This window comes from Ailuropoda melanoleuca, chromosome 5 (genome assembly GCF_002007445.2).
Source record: "Ailuropoda melanoleuca isolate Jingjing chromosome 5, ASM200744v2, whole genome shotgun sequence".
NCBI lineage: Eukaryota > Metazoa > Chordata > Mammalia > Carnivora > Ursidae > Ailuropoda > Ailuropoda melanoleuca.
Window position 1 is genome coordinate 111,436,240 of NC_048222.1, and position 16,389 is coordinate 111,452,628.

The 16,389-nt window shown below is 36.9% G+C and overlaps 1 protein-coding gene across 1 annotated transcript in view; it reads right to left on the reverse strand.

Annotated features, from left to right (window-relative positions):
• The window catches only part of USP38 (ubiquitin specific peptidase 38), a 34,472-nt gene extending 19,962 nt beyond the window's left edge, over nucleotides 1-14,510 (reverse strand). The window contains exons 1-4 of the mRNA XM_002924305.4: nucleotides 13,120-14,510; nucleotides 11,373-11,508; nucleotides 5,203-5,332; nucleotides 3,408-3,509 (exon numbers count right to left, since the gene is read on the reverse strand). Coding sequence (XP_002924351.1) covers nucleotides 3,408-3,509; nucleotides 5,203-5,332; nucleotides 11,373-11,508; nucleotides 13,120-13,801 — 1,050 coding nt within the window. The 5' untranslated portion in view covers nucleotides 13,802-14,510. The remainder of the gene's footprint in view (nucleotides 1-3,407; nucleotides 3,510-5,202; nucleotides 5,333-11,372; nucleotides 11,509-13,119) is intronic.
• Between the last annotated feature and the right edge of the window lie 1,879 nt (nucleotides 14,511-16,389).

A 16,389-nucleotide genomic window follows, 5' to 3' on the forward strand; every position in this document is an offset into this window, starting at 1 on the left:
CTCTAGACTACAAATGGAATGCAAATGTTACATGATCAGCAAGTACTTTTTTGTATGTTCAGTCACAGTCTTTCCTAAAAAAGTTATGAAGTTAAAATTTCCAGAATATCAAGATAAATCAAGTTTCAAAGTCACATATAATTTTAATTCCATATAAGACCCCTCTCCTTATCCTTATACTCCATCTAAAACACAAACTCAGGTACAAAATAGAAGCCTTAGTCACTTCTGCCATTCTGAAAAATGTTAGGTTGAAAAATGTTAGGACTATTATATTTACCAGACTGTTCAGTAGGAACAAATTTTTAAAAGATAAACCTAAAATTAGCTTAAGAGCTCCATCTAGTGTGAATTTTAGATTTTTCACTTGAAAGAATTATACACTGTGCATTGCATATTAAAGTCTACTTCAAGAAAGTAACTAAAGTAACTAGAATTACAGCTTGGCTCTTCTTTTAGATAAGTATAGGGAAGATGTCTTATGTTAGCACGGTTATCCTTATTAACGACTCCAAATCCCCACCTCCAAAAAGAGATGGTTCTAAAAATAAATGGAATCAGAAATTTCTATTATTTTTAAGAGATTGGAGTTAAAAATAAAAGGGAAATTTAAAATGCTCATTGTTCAAAAACATGTAGAAAACTTAGTATTGATAATAAGCACAAAAGTGTCCTATCATTATAAAATTAGACTAAAGTCAATACAGAGTCATCACATATTCAAGAGGTTATAAACAAGATAAACTCGGTTTTGCAGAAATGGCTCATTCCATTAGTGCGGTGGTATCCTTGTTCCAATTAATTATTAATCATAATCTAGTAATACACATTTATACTTCATATGTAAAAGGCCTCTAATATTATTACGTTCTATTTGTAGAACATTTTTCTGGTTGCTAACTTGTGATAAAAGTGCAGTTACGGCTCTATGGTCTTACCACCAAATGGCAATAATAACAATTACAGTAGTATCATAATCAACTCCCTTTTATTCCTCCTGAAAGGAACAATCATATTCTTAAATTAGCAGTGCTATTCTCATTTTGCTCTGACTCCATGTTTGAGGTCTTAAAATCGCATTTTAGCTTTTGCACTACCTTTTTTGATCTTACCTCCATCAAAGGTATTAATTTGACCATGAAACCATCAGTTCCTAATGAGTTCACTCTAACTGCTCTCATCTCTCTTTTCTAAACAAAGCTGAATTATAATTTGCTCTATAAAGCCGTATTTATCAGATACTTTCTTGCTAAAATAGCAGTGTTTTGTTTCTTGCAAAACACCAAAATTATTTTGTGTCCTCACAGGTGAAAAGAGAGAGAGAAATGGAAGAGCAGATAAAATAATTTTTAAAAAATGATTATATAATTTACAATTCCAAATCTTCTGAAAGCCTTCCTACTGTAGATTTGGTCTTTGCAATCAGATAATATAGTTGCCTACTATTATATCCTATATGATCAAAATTATCACTGACATAGAAATGAGACTAAGTTCTTCACAGGCATATAGATATATGTCCAAGCAGGCTATTACCTTCTAACTGCTTGAAAGTTTATTTTAAGTGAGCAAATCTAAATATTTGTGGACATTACTGTAATACTCACTAAACTGAAGTTACTATTTGAGAAAATGTGTATAACTTATTAGAAACTTTGATATTTTTCTTTTGTTTAAAATAAATTTCTTTCCACTTATAAAAAGGATATGAAAAGTGATTTGGTCTATAATAACATACATTACAACATTAATCTTGGTTTGCTCTAAAATGCTATGAATAACGATGTTGGTGATTTCAAGTTATTGTTCATAGTTAACAACTTCTAAACCTCCGTCCTCCACTGAGTTAGAGTTACAGTTGCTATAACTACTATATGACCCACCACTAGATGCCCAAGTTTATTTTAGTTGAGTAGCCAGTCAGGCTATGCACAGTATGTAGGCAATAATTAGATCTTAGTTTTAAGAATTTACTAAGCTAGACGATATTTTCAATTTCAGATCTAACTAATCCTTAAATAAATGATTTCATATCAGTATTTCAATAAGCCAATATTTCAAAGTCAGCCATTTTTATTTCAGCTATGTTTTTCAGAAAAAGAAGCAATACAACATATGGAGATGTTTTCCATCTTTTGAAAAAACTGGGAGTCAAGAAATAGGTTTACAGTATGGCATCAACGACTAATCAGAGAGATTAAGAAATGTCCTCAGTGTGAAGAGCAATAAACATTAGAATGGATGAGTAAGTTTTATTAGAGAATCTCCCTCTCAGAAAATCTGAAAATATATCTTTCCTCAAATGGCCTACACATGATTGTGCCTGAAGACAGACACAAATAATTGACGCTCTTTACCTTGTTAGACTTAGCTAGTACACATGCTATCTTAGCTCGAGTTTTGAGTTTTGTTTATGTAACAGATATAAGGTTATCGGTTGACGGTCAAGATCATCAATTACGCGATTAACTGTAGAAATTCTCAGAAAAACCCATTCTACGTGACTATGTATAATATTACTTGCTGATAAGGATCTTTATCTTTTATTATCTTTATTACTTTCAATAAAGCCTGCAGGTTTTCCTTCAGTGGCAGTGAGGCACTAAGCAGCCTAAGTATGTATATGGTTCTTTGAGGCTAGTTTTATTTCTAGCTAATAATCAACAACTGGAATTCAGCACTTCATCATCGGTCTCCCTTGAATTTGCTCGTACTGGGTCAGCATTCCTAAGATATTTACATTGTGGGTGTACTAATAATGAGGTTCTAGTCCTGTAAAATGGGATCAGACCCTAGAGGAAGCAAATAACCACATAAAACTTTCCTGTGATGCACTAGAGAGATGGACAGGTTCTCAAAATAACATTTTGTCATTTCCATCTGTAATGACTGATAATCAAAGAACTGAAATCAAATCAAATCAAATCAAAACCAGTGAGGTAGCTCATTAAAAGTGGTAGAGTTCTGGATATATTTTAAAGGTGGAATTAATAGGATCTGTAGGCTCTGGGTTGGGAGAGAATGCAGTCTTAATTCTGGGACCCTAAAACAACACCTGATGCTTCACGTTTCTGAAATTCTAAAGCATTTTCCTTCTACACTGTTCTTACGTGAACAGACAACCATCAGTGATGCCGACACGTGACATCTCTCATGTAGAGCAATAATATTCAACAGCTGGTAGTGGTTGCAAGTGCAGCAGTTTTGGTAAGACTCAAAACATTCTGAAAATATATTCTATGGAGAGAAATCCCACAACCTCAATTTTCTAAGAAATCATAAAGCTACAAGAAAACAGAGTCAGGACTAACTTATAATCTTTTTCACTATACACAAATATTACTCCATATTAAACTAAAATTTTAACACAAAGTTCTGCAGTGCAGAAAGCTTGTGTCCTGACTTACCAGATGGAATGCCTCTGGAGAATGCTGAAAACTGAGCAGCATGTGAGAAAGAACTGCAAGAGCACCAGGTCTCACAAGAGGAAACCAAAGTCGATTAAAAACCTTTAAAAAAGATAAGACATCCACCTTAAGAGTTTGTAGGGAAATCATTAACCCAATTAGTGCCTATTTTCCTTGGACGAAAAAAATTTATATGACTATCCCCATTCCTGGAAAGTTCTATCATAACATGTTACTTTGGGAGAGAAAGTTGGGAAATAACAACATGACATGACAGAGATCAAGGTAATACAGTGGCCTAAACAACTCTTAAAACCCCTTAATCAAATACAAATCTGTCAAGCCTTACCTACAAAGTGATCATTCCTTGGCCCACACTTCATTGGATTTCATTCAACAAACATTGACTGAGTACCTACTATTGCTTGGCATTATTCTAGGTACTGAGGATTCAATAGTGGATTAAAAAATCTCTAATTTGATAGGGCTTACGGTCTTCAGGGTGGGCAGACAATAAAAAGTAACATGGAGATAACTACAAGAAAACAGGGTATGAAGAATAGGGACTGCTGAGTGGCAAAGGGGTCTTTATTAGGGTATTCAAAAATGCGTCATTTAAAAGGTGACGTCTGACTATAAAAAACTGAAGGAAATGAAAGTAAGCCTGCAGATACCTGGGAGAAGAGTATAAGCAAGGCAAAGGCCAAGCATTAGAAAGGCCCGGAGGTCTCCAGCCTGGTGTACTAAAGATAGAGCAAAGACGGCAATGTAAGCAAAGTACAGAGACTGAGGCAATAATAGTGGGAGACTCGGAGAGAAGCAGCAGTGGGCTAGATCATGTAGTTGTGCGACACATGTAGGGGCCCAAGGGCAGGAGCAGGGAGATTACTGCAATCCGTACAGCAAGGGATGATGAGGGCTTTGGAACAAGGTGGTAGTGATGTAGGTGGTTAAAAGTAGTAGGATTCTGGACATTTTAAAGGTGGAATCAATAAGATTTATAGGATAAGGGCTGACAGAGAATGAAAAGAAAGGATAGCTTTCAGGTTTTGTCCTGAGTGAGTAGAAGGACAGAGTTGCTATTTAAGATGGGGAAGACCAGGTGTGGGAGGGAAAAATCAGAAATTAGATCGTGGATAAGTTGAATTTGAGATTCAAGTATAGACTTGGATACATGACTATGGAGTTCATGGGAAAATAATGAACAAGAAATATATACCTGGCAGTCATTAACTTAGAAACGTTATTTAAAGCCATGGGACACATATGCTGTGAGAATGGACTGAGAAGAAAATGGCTCAAAAATGAAAGTCTAAAGCACTCTAAAAGTTAGAAAGATCCATAATGGGAGACTGAGGTGCCAGTAAAGCAGGACAAAAGCTAAGAGAACTAAGACAAAAACTAAGTGAGACAAGTGTTTCAAGGAGTGATCAACTGTGTCAAATGCTGCTGATAGGTCAAATGAGAGGAGGCCTGAGAAATAACTCCCGAGTTTAGCAGTACTAGAAAGCACCGTCGTCAAAGATAGTTGTGGTAGAATAATGGTGGTAAAAGCTTGATTAATTGGATTTAAGAGATAATGGGATGAATATGTTTTCATATTAGATACTTGAAAACAGCACAACTATTTTAATTATCTATACTTCAATACCATTCTTAATTTCTATTTCAAAATTATGATTCAAAACAAAACCAAAAACAAGAACATATTTAACATTAGATGCTTTAAAGTGGACTACCCAAAGATTAAATATTGAGACCATTCATTCTAAGGGATTTATATACTTCTACTTACCAGTTCTATTTTCAGTAAAGTAACATCTATCAAAATAGTAAACTTCTGGACAGCTGCCAGTCCTTTTAGGAGTGCAATCACCCATGTATCCACATGCTGAGCCAATGGCCAGGATAGCCAGTCAATCATTCTGAAAATTGAAAAACAAAACTACCAGTCTTGAAAATATTTTCAACATCTTTTAGTTTGGAATAACAAGAGTTACAGTAACAACCCCTCCCTTTGTGACTCAATACTTACTGAGCTTGCTTGTGAAAAGCACTGTTCAAGATTCAGAAATGAGTATAAAGGTTCTTGTACTCAAGGAGTTTCCAATCTTGTAAGCTGATAGTTTCTTACATATTTCAATAAAAAGAATTTCTGATAATGTGTCATTTCACATAAATGCAGTTTTAAGTTAATTCTACACAATGCTAGCTAGAATTTATTAGGCAAATTTAGTCTAAGAGGAGTTCAAATGTAACTGGACTAAGATACACAGAAACAAAATTCCTCCTTTCTGGTGACTATGCAGTCTAAATAGGAAACACACTGTTGAAAATGACTATTTTGAATTGTGAAACAGGTCTTTTCATCCCTTTCCTTATCCTACTATAACAAGACAAAAAAAGGAAGCTTTACATAGATAAAAGGGCATTGAATGTGTTAATACACTAAATGGCCTCAAAGTGAATTAGTGAGTGTTCTTCTTGAATATCAACCCAGTTTAACAGAAATAAAGACAAAGTAATATGGGGTGTGATGGAGACTGTCCTTAATGTTAAATATTAATCACAATGAAGAGTGGTATAACTCTTTTGGAAAGCATTTGGGTCAAATGTTCGTATTATTTGATCCAATAATCCAGTTTTGGGGATTACATAATAAGTAAATAGTAGTGGAAGAAAAAAGTTTTTTTAAAATCAGAGTGATCTGGTTTCAAAATCTCAACTTACCATTTTATAAGTTAGGGGGGCCTAACACCTATGTAAGTTACTTAACCTCTGTATCTCAGTTTCCTCATCTGCAGATTATAGATAAATATATTTATCTTACAGGGCTGATTTGAAGACTACATGAGTTAATATATGACACTGGGAATACTCACTGCGAATGCCTTTCTTCTACCAAATATCAATGTATGTGGCAATAAATAAATAAATAATTGAACAAAATGTCAAACATAAATACTAAGTGCAAAAGCACATGACCAAAGAGCAACTAACATGTTAAAAAAATTGACTTCAAAATTGATAGTTATTTTCACAATAGCTATGTTATAACTATCTACATTAACACTGAAGTGTTATCTTATTTTTAAAAGGTTTTGCTCTTAAGATTAAAATGTTCCATCAGATGTTAAAAGTGGCCCAAAGTCCAAATGCATGTTAACTACAAGTTATCTGTGTGTTCCTTATGTTCCCTACACACATTTTATTTCCCTTCTTGTTTTTCTGGCCATCTTCTTCACACAATGATGGTTACAAATCATTAAAGTAGCCTCTGACAGCTGTTTCACACATTCTAACTGTTGTTAAGCTGATTTTCATAAAAGTTTGTAGCCACTCTACACATAGGGAATAGAGAGACACTTGCATTTGTGTATAGAGTAAGTTCACTGTAGCCCTATATTTAGGATATGGAAAAATGCAAACAATCTAAATGTCCATCAATAAGGGAATGGTTAAACATACTATAGAACATTATGTAGAGTTTTAAAGAATGAGATGGATCCATATGAATCTCTCTGTGGGGATCTAACACAGGAAGATCCGAGATATTGTTCAATTAAAGAAGAAAAAAAGTGCCAATAAGTCTTCTGTGGACTTTGCCCCGTGGGGAATGGTACTGTCAGAGTAGAAAGAAACTGGGCTCTCCAGAACATGGGGCCCTGGGCCACAGCCCAGGTCTAGGAGCAGAGTAGAAAATTCCATTGGCCATGGTTCTTCATTATACCTAATCACCCAATCAGCTTTTTCCTTTCCTCTTTTTCCTTTCCTTCCCGTCTCAAAAGCCTTCACTCTTTCCCTTATCGCATGGGATAAGGGAAAGAGTGATTGGATACCCAATCTCCTGACTATTCTAAAGAAACTTCAAGTCAGAAGTAACATGAATTAGAAGCCATTCACTCAACAAATATTTGAGTGCCTATAATCTAAGTTACTCTGTTAAGTGCTAAAAACATGAGAGTTACAATTTCTGCTTTCAAACTGGTAAGAAAAGTTAGGGAAAGTTAGGAAATTTGTCAACAGTTACACAATTAATAAACAGCAGTACCGGTGTTTGAACTAAGCTCTGCTGGTGAATAAATGCAGTGCTTTTAGCTACACTTCCATTATATTCCAGTTCTGCTTCAATTTCATTGGTCTTGCATATGCCCAAATCCCTTCAGGCCTTCACATTGTAGGATGAGTTATTTTTATGGTTAACTACACTAATCTTGTCCACTATGTATTGGTTACTACATGAATTTTAAGAACACTTAACCCTGATATATTGAGTTAATTTCTTACTATTTAAAGAACATTTAACTATAGCTGTAATTTATGTATTTTGAGAACTTCTTTCCTCCATTAGACCATGAGCTTAAGAACCGTGATCTTGTTCTTTTTTAAAAATCTTTAATCTGTGGATCCCCAGTATTTAGCATAGTGCTTTGGCACTGAGAAGGAGTTCAAATTTGTTGAATAAATGAAACCATTCAAGCTGCAAAAAAAATGCAACTTGAAATCTTAACATTAAAATTGACAATATTACAAAAGACAAAAAATAGATTTATTTTTAATTTGTAGAGAATAAAACCAATTTTTACTTTTAGATGGCACCTTCATGGCTAGATCCAGCCTCAGTTAACCTTGTTCCACTGTTTAAAAAATTGGGAAATGTCACATAAAAAACTGGATCACAGGCTTCTTTTGAAAAATCAGATCAACAACACTGAATTCAAATTTCGTTGTGGCAACAAGAAAACTGGAGTTGAGGATCAGCATTCTCTTTTAGAAGGTGCTTGTGTACCCCATTCCTTATTATTTCAGTTACATCTGGCCAATTTCATACTTTAATGTTATTTATCTGTTCCTGGTACGGTATTTACATTTCTTTAGATTACGGAAAATAACAGTTCGAGGATGGTAAGTGCTATGTGTGGGGAAATATAGACTATGGGGAAGTAGAGGGTGGCAGTATGATAAAAATAAACACTGCTATCCTGTTCAGTTACATCTGCTATATAAGAATAATTACTCCAGATAGACTATGGGTTAAATAGGATCATGTAGGATAAATTAGAAATGCAATACAAAAACTGGATCACAACTTCCCAGAGAAACAAGTAGGCAAAAATTAATTACCAAATATATTTTAAAAACAAAACAATTCAGAAGCTGGATACCATGGCTGTTTTGAAAAGGCTGAAAAATTAAGATGGAGAGTGCTAAATGCCAAGAATTGGAATTTGCACTTGATTTAGTAAGAGGTGGAAGTCACTGCAGTTTGTTGATTAGAAGGGAAAACTGAATAGATCAGGATGACTTAGGGAATGAGAGAGAAGTATAAGTCACTGCTGGCAAAAAGACCAACTAGAAGACTCTGCTGCAATGATTTATGGCATGTAATGAAAAATGTTAGATATCATTACCTAGGGAATGAAGGTGATAGACAAACTGATTTCTAATTTCACTTTTAGCTATGAAATCTGTAATTCTCTGAATCTTCCTATTTTATTTAGAGGACAACATAATTTATGATAAATATATCTCAAAGAGAAAGAAATTTTAGTGTTGTTGAGGTCACACTGATAAAGGAGTGCTACTGCTAAACAGGACATAGAAGAAATTTCTCTATGGAGAGATGGATGAGATAGGAGTCTTTCTTTTTTCTTTTCTTTTCTTTTCTTTCTTTCTTTCTTTCTTTCTTTCTTTCTTTCTTTCTTTCTTTCTTTCTCTTTCTCTCTTTCTTTCTCTCTCTCTCTTTCTTCCTTTATTTCTTTCAAGTAGGGGCTTGAACTCACAACGCTGAGGTCAAGACCTGAGCTGAGATCAAGAGTCAGAGGCTCAACTGACTAAGCCACCCAGGTGCCCTGATAGGAGTGTTTCTTAAAATTAAAAGTAAATGAACAATGAGAACTTTACATAAAAACTTGGAAATCAACCACATATAGAAAAGAACTGATAAAGTGGTAAGAATAAATGGAAAAGGAAAAATAAAAAGAACAGACAATATGTAGAAAATCCTAACAACATGGTATCATAGCGTTTCTAGAATTTTAAGAACTATGAATACAAAGATACCAAGAAGATGAAAACAAAAATACAGACAACTAAATATGGCAAGGAGATCAACATAAATTAAAAGTAGTGGAGATAGAGGCAATACAGCAGGAACAATATTTATATAGACTTCTCTCCAATATGCAAAGCATGTTCATGTATCTGTGGAAGTTTGAGAGAATGAGCAACAAGAAATTGAAAGTAATAGTTACAGCTAAATTGATTCAGTTAAATTTAAGAACACAAGGAAAAAAGAAGGAACGTTAGAAGATAAGGGTCTTTTCAAACACTAAACAAAAAGGGGGAAAAGGTGGAAAAAATCCAAGTCCCCAAAGTTTGTGTTACAGATAATAAGATTTGTATACATGTAGCTTTCTGAAAATCCAACATAAATACTTAAGTTTATATGTCATGACTGCAATTTTATAACAGGTACACAGAAAACACTTTGTTCCAAATCCCTGTATTCTATTTAGATGTGTCACTCACACACACACGTGTCTGTGGATACTATTAAAAAAAAAACAAACCTACAAAAAAACCCAGGCAGATATGAAATAAAAATAGGCAGAGAGGAAAAACTCCATTAGAAAAATAGTCACTGAAATAAAGAAACTCAATAGCTGGAATAAGCTCCATAAATGGGTACCTTTGAAGAAAAAAATTAATGAGTTGTAAGACAATATTGATGTTTTCCCCATTAGATCTCCACAGGCTTTGCTCCCTCATTTCCTTTATGTCTTTACTTCATCTTCATGTTCTCATTGAGGCCTTCCTAACCCATCTTATTTAAAATTGCAAACCACTCCCTCATACTTTATGTCCTTCCTATCTACTTTTTTCCCCAAAACATTCATCACTATTCAAATACTAAATGATAATTTTAATTATCATATTTAATAAAATCTAAAACAAAATCATTTTTAGGATGTATAATTAGTTTATGTACCACTAAGGCAGGAAAAGTCATGCCAATTAAACTGAAATACCAAGTGACTGTATTTTCACATTTTAATATCTCTGAAATCAGGATGCATCTTGGAATTAATGAGATATGTTACTAATTTACTATCTTCCTCTCCATCTAGAAAGTAAGTCCATGAAGACAGATTTTTTTATCCATTTGTTCAAGGAGGTTTTGAAACACTGCCTAGCACTCATGATAAGTAAGTGTCCAGTAAATACGGTTTGAATAAATGAACAAGTGAATTAAGAAAAGCATGAAAATGCTGAGGATAAATAATATTAGGTTTACACCTAGAAATATAAGAATAAATGGAAAACGTCAAGAAGAAAGAGCCATAAACATTACCAGAAAAGCCTAACTACTCAGAAAGGAATGACAATTGGATTGACAGCAGACTCCGTATCAGCAACAGTAAATGCCAAAAGACAGTGCAGTAATATTTTCAAAATGCTGCGAAAATGACTATCAAATTAGAATTCTGCATTTTACCAAATCATCTACTGAATAAGGAAGAAAAAACATATTTTAAACAGACAAAGGTGGAGTTTATTATCCAGAGATTCTGACTGAAAGAGAAAGTAAAAGTATGTACCTAGCTTAAAAAAAAAACAAAACCCAAAAAACCCAGGGAGAAGAAACAGGTTGCAGGAAACCATAATGAGTAAGGAAACTGGTAAAATATATTGATAATCCAACCAACTCCTTACTGTACAGTAAGTGTACAGGTGTATATTTTTGGAATTAAAAAAAGCCGAATTGAAAATGTATGTTTAATTACTGGGATGCCTGTCAAACCTATATAGTTAGGTAAATAATTCATTCCAATTAATTTGGAGAATATGTATTTCATTCTATGATTTCAATTTTAAACATCTAAGTTTTTCATTACCCACAAAATACAACAAAACATCTCCTCCCAAATCAATAACACCATCTACAGTGTCAGGAAGAAATACCTGCAAAGAGCTTGGGTCATACTTGCATCTTTTACATTTGGATCCGTAGTTAGGCTCCTGATGAGAACTGTAATCATCTGAAGAGGAATATGCTGCACAAGGCTTGCCAATGCTACAGAAGGTTCAAATGATGTATCTATTTTTTTAATTAAAAAGAAAAAGGAATATGGCAAGAAGATTCAAGTGAAGTATTTAGAGAGAAACAACAATTTACAAAAACAAAAAATTTACTTGCAGCAAAGGTGTTACTCAGGAAGCAGTTATGCTCTACCTCATGGGTAGACTCTAACGTACTAGGAATGTTAAATTACAGAAATGAGAGATGAAGGGTGAGTAGCAATGACTGCTCATTATAGAGAGAACTACTGCAATATAAAAACTGTTCACTATCACCATATTTAGTCCATAAGTTACTTTATTTTCCTGCATCATTTAATATTAAGTCACTGTTGTGTTAAAATATTCATTTGTAAGTCAGTAGTCAGAAAAGAAATTCAAGGTATCATTTAAATTCCCACTTTAGACCTTCCAAAGTAACTTATAATTATCAATTACAGGAGTCATTATACTGTTCTAAAGAAGATTTTAAAAAATCTCTTAAAGTAGTAAAAATTAAGGTAAATTTTGAGGGGACTATACCTTAAACTATAGAGTAATTAAGCAAATTCAAGGCAAGCAGCTTTACTGCTACTGTTGAAAAATTCTGGGGAAATCTAACAGTTCTAGCAACACAGGTAATACAAGAAAAATTGCAATAAAAAAATAAAACAACTCAGATACTGCATATATATAGTCAACTCAGATACTGCATATGCATAGTTGGTAATTCTTTCCTAAACTTATTTCATTCATCAGAATACATGGAGCTTGTTAAAATTCTACTCTTATTTCTGGTTCCCAAGATAAAAGACACCTCCTTCACAAGTTCAATTTCAAGCAATAGCCAAGGAGAATGGCTGTACCAAATAGAGAAGGAAGTGAACACAGTTTTGGGTCTATTGTTTTACAGCTTACAGAGCTGAAAGCTCCAAGTCCAAACAAGGAATGTAAATGCAAGGTAAAATTCCTAGTGAGAAAGCATTTTCTTGCCAATTATCACTTAACTCCTTCCCGCTTTCTAAGGATGTAGTTCATGGGCTATACACTGGGCATAAAAACACCTATTTAAGTCCTCAAACTCTTTCCTTTCCCTCCTTCTTTCTACCTGTACCCTCTCTCGCACACTATTGTAGAAAAAAAGTCAATATTCAAAAACTACATAGTTAACCGTGATAATCCAGTAATAAACAAACCACACAGCCCATGAATAAAAAAGTGGGAAAATTAAAAAGCGGGAAAAACTCGTAAGGACAAGATGACAGAGTCACAGTACAATAATAATATGGTAAACATTATTATGCTATCATTAGTCACTAATGAATAGAAGCTTTATTTAGTAGCTGTCATCCTCAAAGCATTCCATAACTACAGCAAGAGGTTTGGTAATTAAGCAACTTATTTAGTGCCAAAGGTCTTAGACCTCGGTGTTTTCAACATTTAAAATAGGAACACTGCCTTTTTTTTCTCTTAAAGGTACAAAGTGGCAGCCTAAATTGGGAAGTGGTTGAGAATAAAACTTTGGATGAGGGTATTAAGATCTGTTCTCCATTAAGAATGTTTTCAGGGCAGAGAGAAGCAAACACGGTGTGTGTCTAAGAGACATACTGAATTTCCAAGAGAGATTTTTCTGGAATATAATGACACTTACCTGTGGAAGAAATGCTTGCAAAAACTTCTTGCAGGGAAGGCAGTAGTGTGGAAGGCTCGGCCTTCCAGATGTTCTGCAGCAAGTTACTCACTTTTGTCACCTGAGAGACATATTCCCGCAGCTCCTTCTCCTGGGTGGACACGCACTGGAAATGGCCTATTGTTCGAACAAGCTGTTGACAGAAGGTGATGGACAATTTTCCTTTGGGTATGCACTGCACGAAGTCGGTCAGGAGGTCGCTCAATCGGGCGCACAGCTGCGGCTCCGGCCGCTCACACACCATGCGTAGCACCTCCACTTGCAGCAGGCTGAAGAGGTCCAGCACGGATGGGCAGCTCATGATCAGCTTCAGGCCGTTGTGAATGTAGTCCAGAATGGCTACGTCCTTCCTGTCCAGCGAGTGGTAGCCCTGCTGAAGGAGGCCCAACACGAATGTCTTGTTGAAGAAGGACTCGAACTCCGGCCGGTGGTATCGTGCGTAGGCTTCCAGCACTTGGTGCCCCACCTGCCGCTGAAAGGGGTCTTGGCCCTCCAGGATGAGCCGGGTAGTCAGGTCAAACATGGCTTCACACTGCGCTTCGTCTAGCCAATGCTCCGCCGATTCCACCACCTTCCGCACAATCACCCGCTTTAGGGGCAGTGGGTGCGAAGAACTCACCAGGCCCTCCAGGATCTTGTCCATTGTCTCCAAACTGCAAGGCCAGGGCCAGGGGGTTAGGAGCGGAGGGCAACAGTCCCGACGTGGGGCAGGAGAGTCCCGCGGCAAAGGTGAACTCGGAGCGCAGCAGCGGGACGGACCACCGCCACCGCAGTCTCAGCAGCCACATTTATCGGGCAGAGGGGCCCATCCAAGCCCTGGCGGGAGGTGGCAAGCCCGGGGAACGTAAGAACCAGCACCGCCCGCGGCGGGCCTAGGGAGCCAGAGGCTCGCACTCCGCCGCCGCCCCGGGCCCGCGCTCCCTCTCAGCATCAGCGCGGAGGGGATGGCGAGGACCCCCGGCGGCGGCGGTCACTCAAGGCCCGTGGCTGACAGCCAGTAGGTGAAGGAAGCGAGCCTTAGCGTCCCGAGACAGGTGTGGACGTCCGGACTCAGCAGGTCGTAAGATGAAACCAGCCCTGGACCGAGTCAGAAGCCGCTGTCACTGAAACTGCCGGGTCAGCCCCGGAGAAGATAAGGAGGTGAACCCCCCTTGACCCGGATTCAGAAGTTCCCGCAAACAGGAAGTGAAGGACGGAGGTCCTTTCTGAAAGGCCCGCCCTCCGGCCCTCCTGTCTTCGGGCCCTCCTGTCCTCGGGCCCTCGGCCCCTCCGCCCCTCCGTCCTTCCACCTAGGTACCCACCTCTCTCACTCTCTCCCTCCTCCTCCCCTACTCGCGGCCAACTTCAAGGCTACGCTCTAGCCCCCGCCCCGCCCCGCTCCGCCGCTGCTGCGCAGGCGCGGTCGCTTCCAGTCGAGTCGCGCGGCGACGCTCGCGTCATTGGGAAGCGTGTGTCAAGTCACAGGCGGCTTTCTGGGCCGCCCGGCTGGGAGCGGACGTTGAGGAAGTGGCCACCGACCTTAGTATTCCCACCTTCCGACCTTTGTAGGTTCTGTGCAGGTCAGGTTACTCGTGAAAGCCCGAGGAAGTGCTATTTATGTAAGATTTTGTGAATGAGAAAGTTTTGGAAACGAGAGAAAAACATTTGGGGAGAAAGTAAGGAAGAGAACTCAAAACTGTGATTGAGGAGAAATGGTTTCGGTCTTGGCGCGTTCACCGAGAAATGAGCTAGGACTCCTAAATGCGAGTGCCTTCTCCTATGTTGTGGTTATTAAAGTAAGAACCATACTGGCAGCTGCGTGCATTTAGTGAGGGTCAGTATTGGTGGAGATTTGTTTTATGAAGCCTCCAAGTGACTATCTTTTTAGTGAGCTTTTGGGGCATATTGAGAAACTAAAAGCTGTCCAAAAAATGGTGGAAGAGTAAGGGAAAAGTGGCAGGTGAGAAAGAATGAAAGACAGGTATATATTTGCCTATGTCATATTAAAGAGTACTTTGAAAATAGAAAACCAGGTGAAAATTTCAGTGTTTAATTCCTCATTTTGTTGCACTTCACGCACTAGAGTAAATAGTGTTTTGCAGGTACTGATTTACAAGTTGAAGGCTTGTGGCAACCCTGTGTTAGACAAGTCTATTGGCTCTGTTTTTCAAACAGTATTTGCTAACTTCGTGGCTCTGTCACATTTTGGTTATTGTAATATTTCAGACTTTTAAATTATTACTTATGGTAATCTGTGAGCAGTGATTATGATTCACTGGAAGCTCAGATGATGGTTAGCACTTTTTAGCAATACAATATTTAAAAATTAAGGTGTGTATTTTTTTAGACATAAAGCTATTGCACACTATATTATACTATAGTATTGTGTAAATGTAGCTTTTATATGCCCTGGAAATCCCCAGAATTCTTTTGACTCTTGTGATGTTCACTTCATACTACAGTGGTCTGGAACTGAACTTGCAGTATCTCTGAGGTATGCCCGTATCTGTGCATGCTGACATTGAAGATGGTTTACAATAAATAGCTGCAGTCATCATGCTTGTACTCTTTTAAGTTAAATTCCAAAGATTTACAATAGGAATAACCAGAGGCCTTTAAATTGGAAAAAAAAAATTGCATAATTATAGCCCCGTTCAGGTTTGGCTAAGATAGTTGTGAAATTAGGCGTAAATGGCCTCCAATAATGACAAAACTTAAAAGAAATGGTTTAAGATAGAACAGAAATAGAATCAGTAGGAATATTTTCCAATAGAAAAATGAACAAAATTGTAAGTTTTTTACTTTGCTAAATATCGTTTTTGCTTTTACCAATTTACAAAATGTTTACACCAGTATATTTAACATGTCAATTAGGGTAATCTTAAGAATAGTAGTTTAGATGAGAAAGGAGCTGCGTAGAGGAAACTTGAGACTGAGTAGGAAGAAATTGAAGATAAAAGAGAAATAAGGCAATCAATCAGTCTAAAAGACAGTCATGCTAGAGCACAGGAATAGCTTTGGAACTTTTCCTTTTCAAATAAATAGAGGGTAAAGCTACAGAGAAAAGTTGTACTTTACTGGGAATGGTGCCATCCTAGAAGACAAAAATAATGTAGAAAGTAAAACATTAAGAGGAATGAATGGTAGGACTGTGGATTTGAGGGGTAGCAGAGATTTCGAATTAGCCTTAGTGGAGGATTTGCTAGGGAGTCAAATGAAGATGATTGAAGATTGCTGAATAACAGGAGTGAA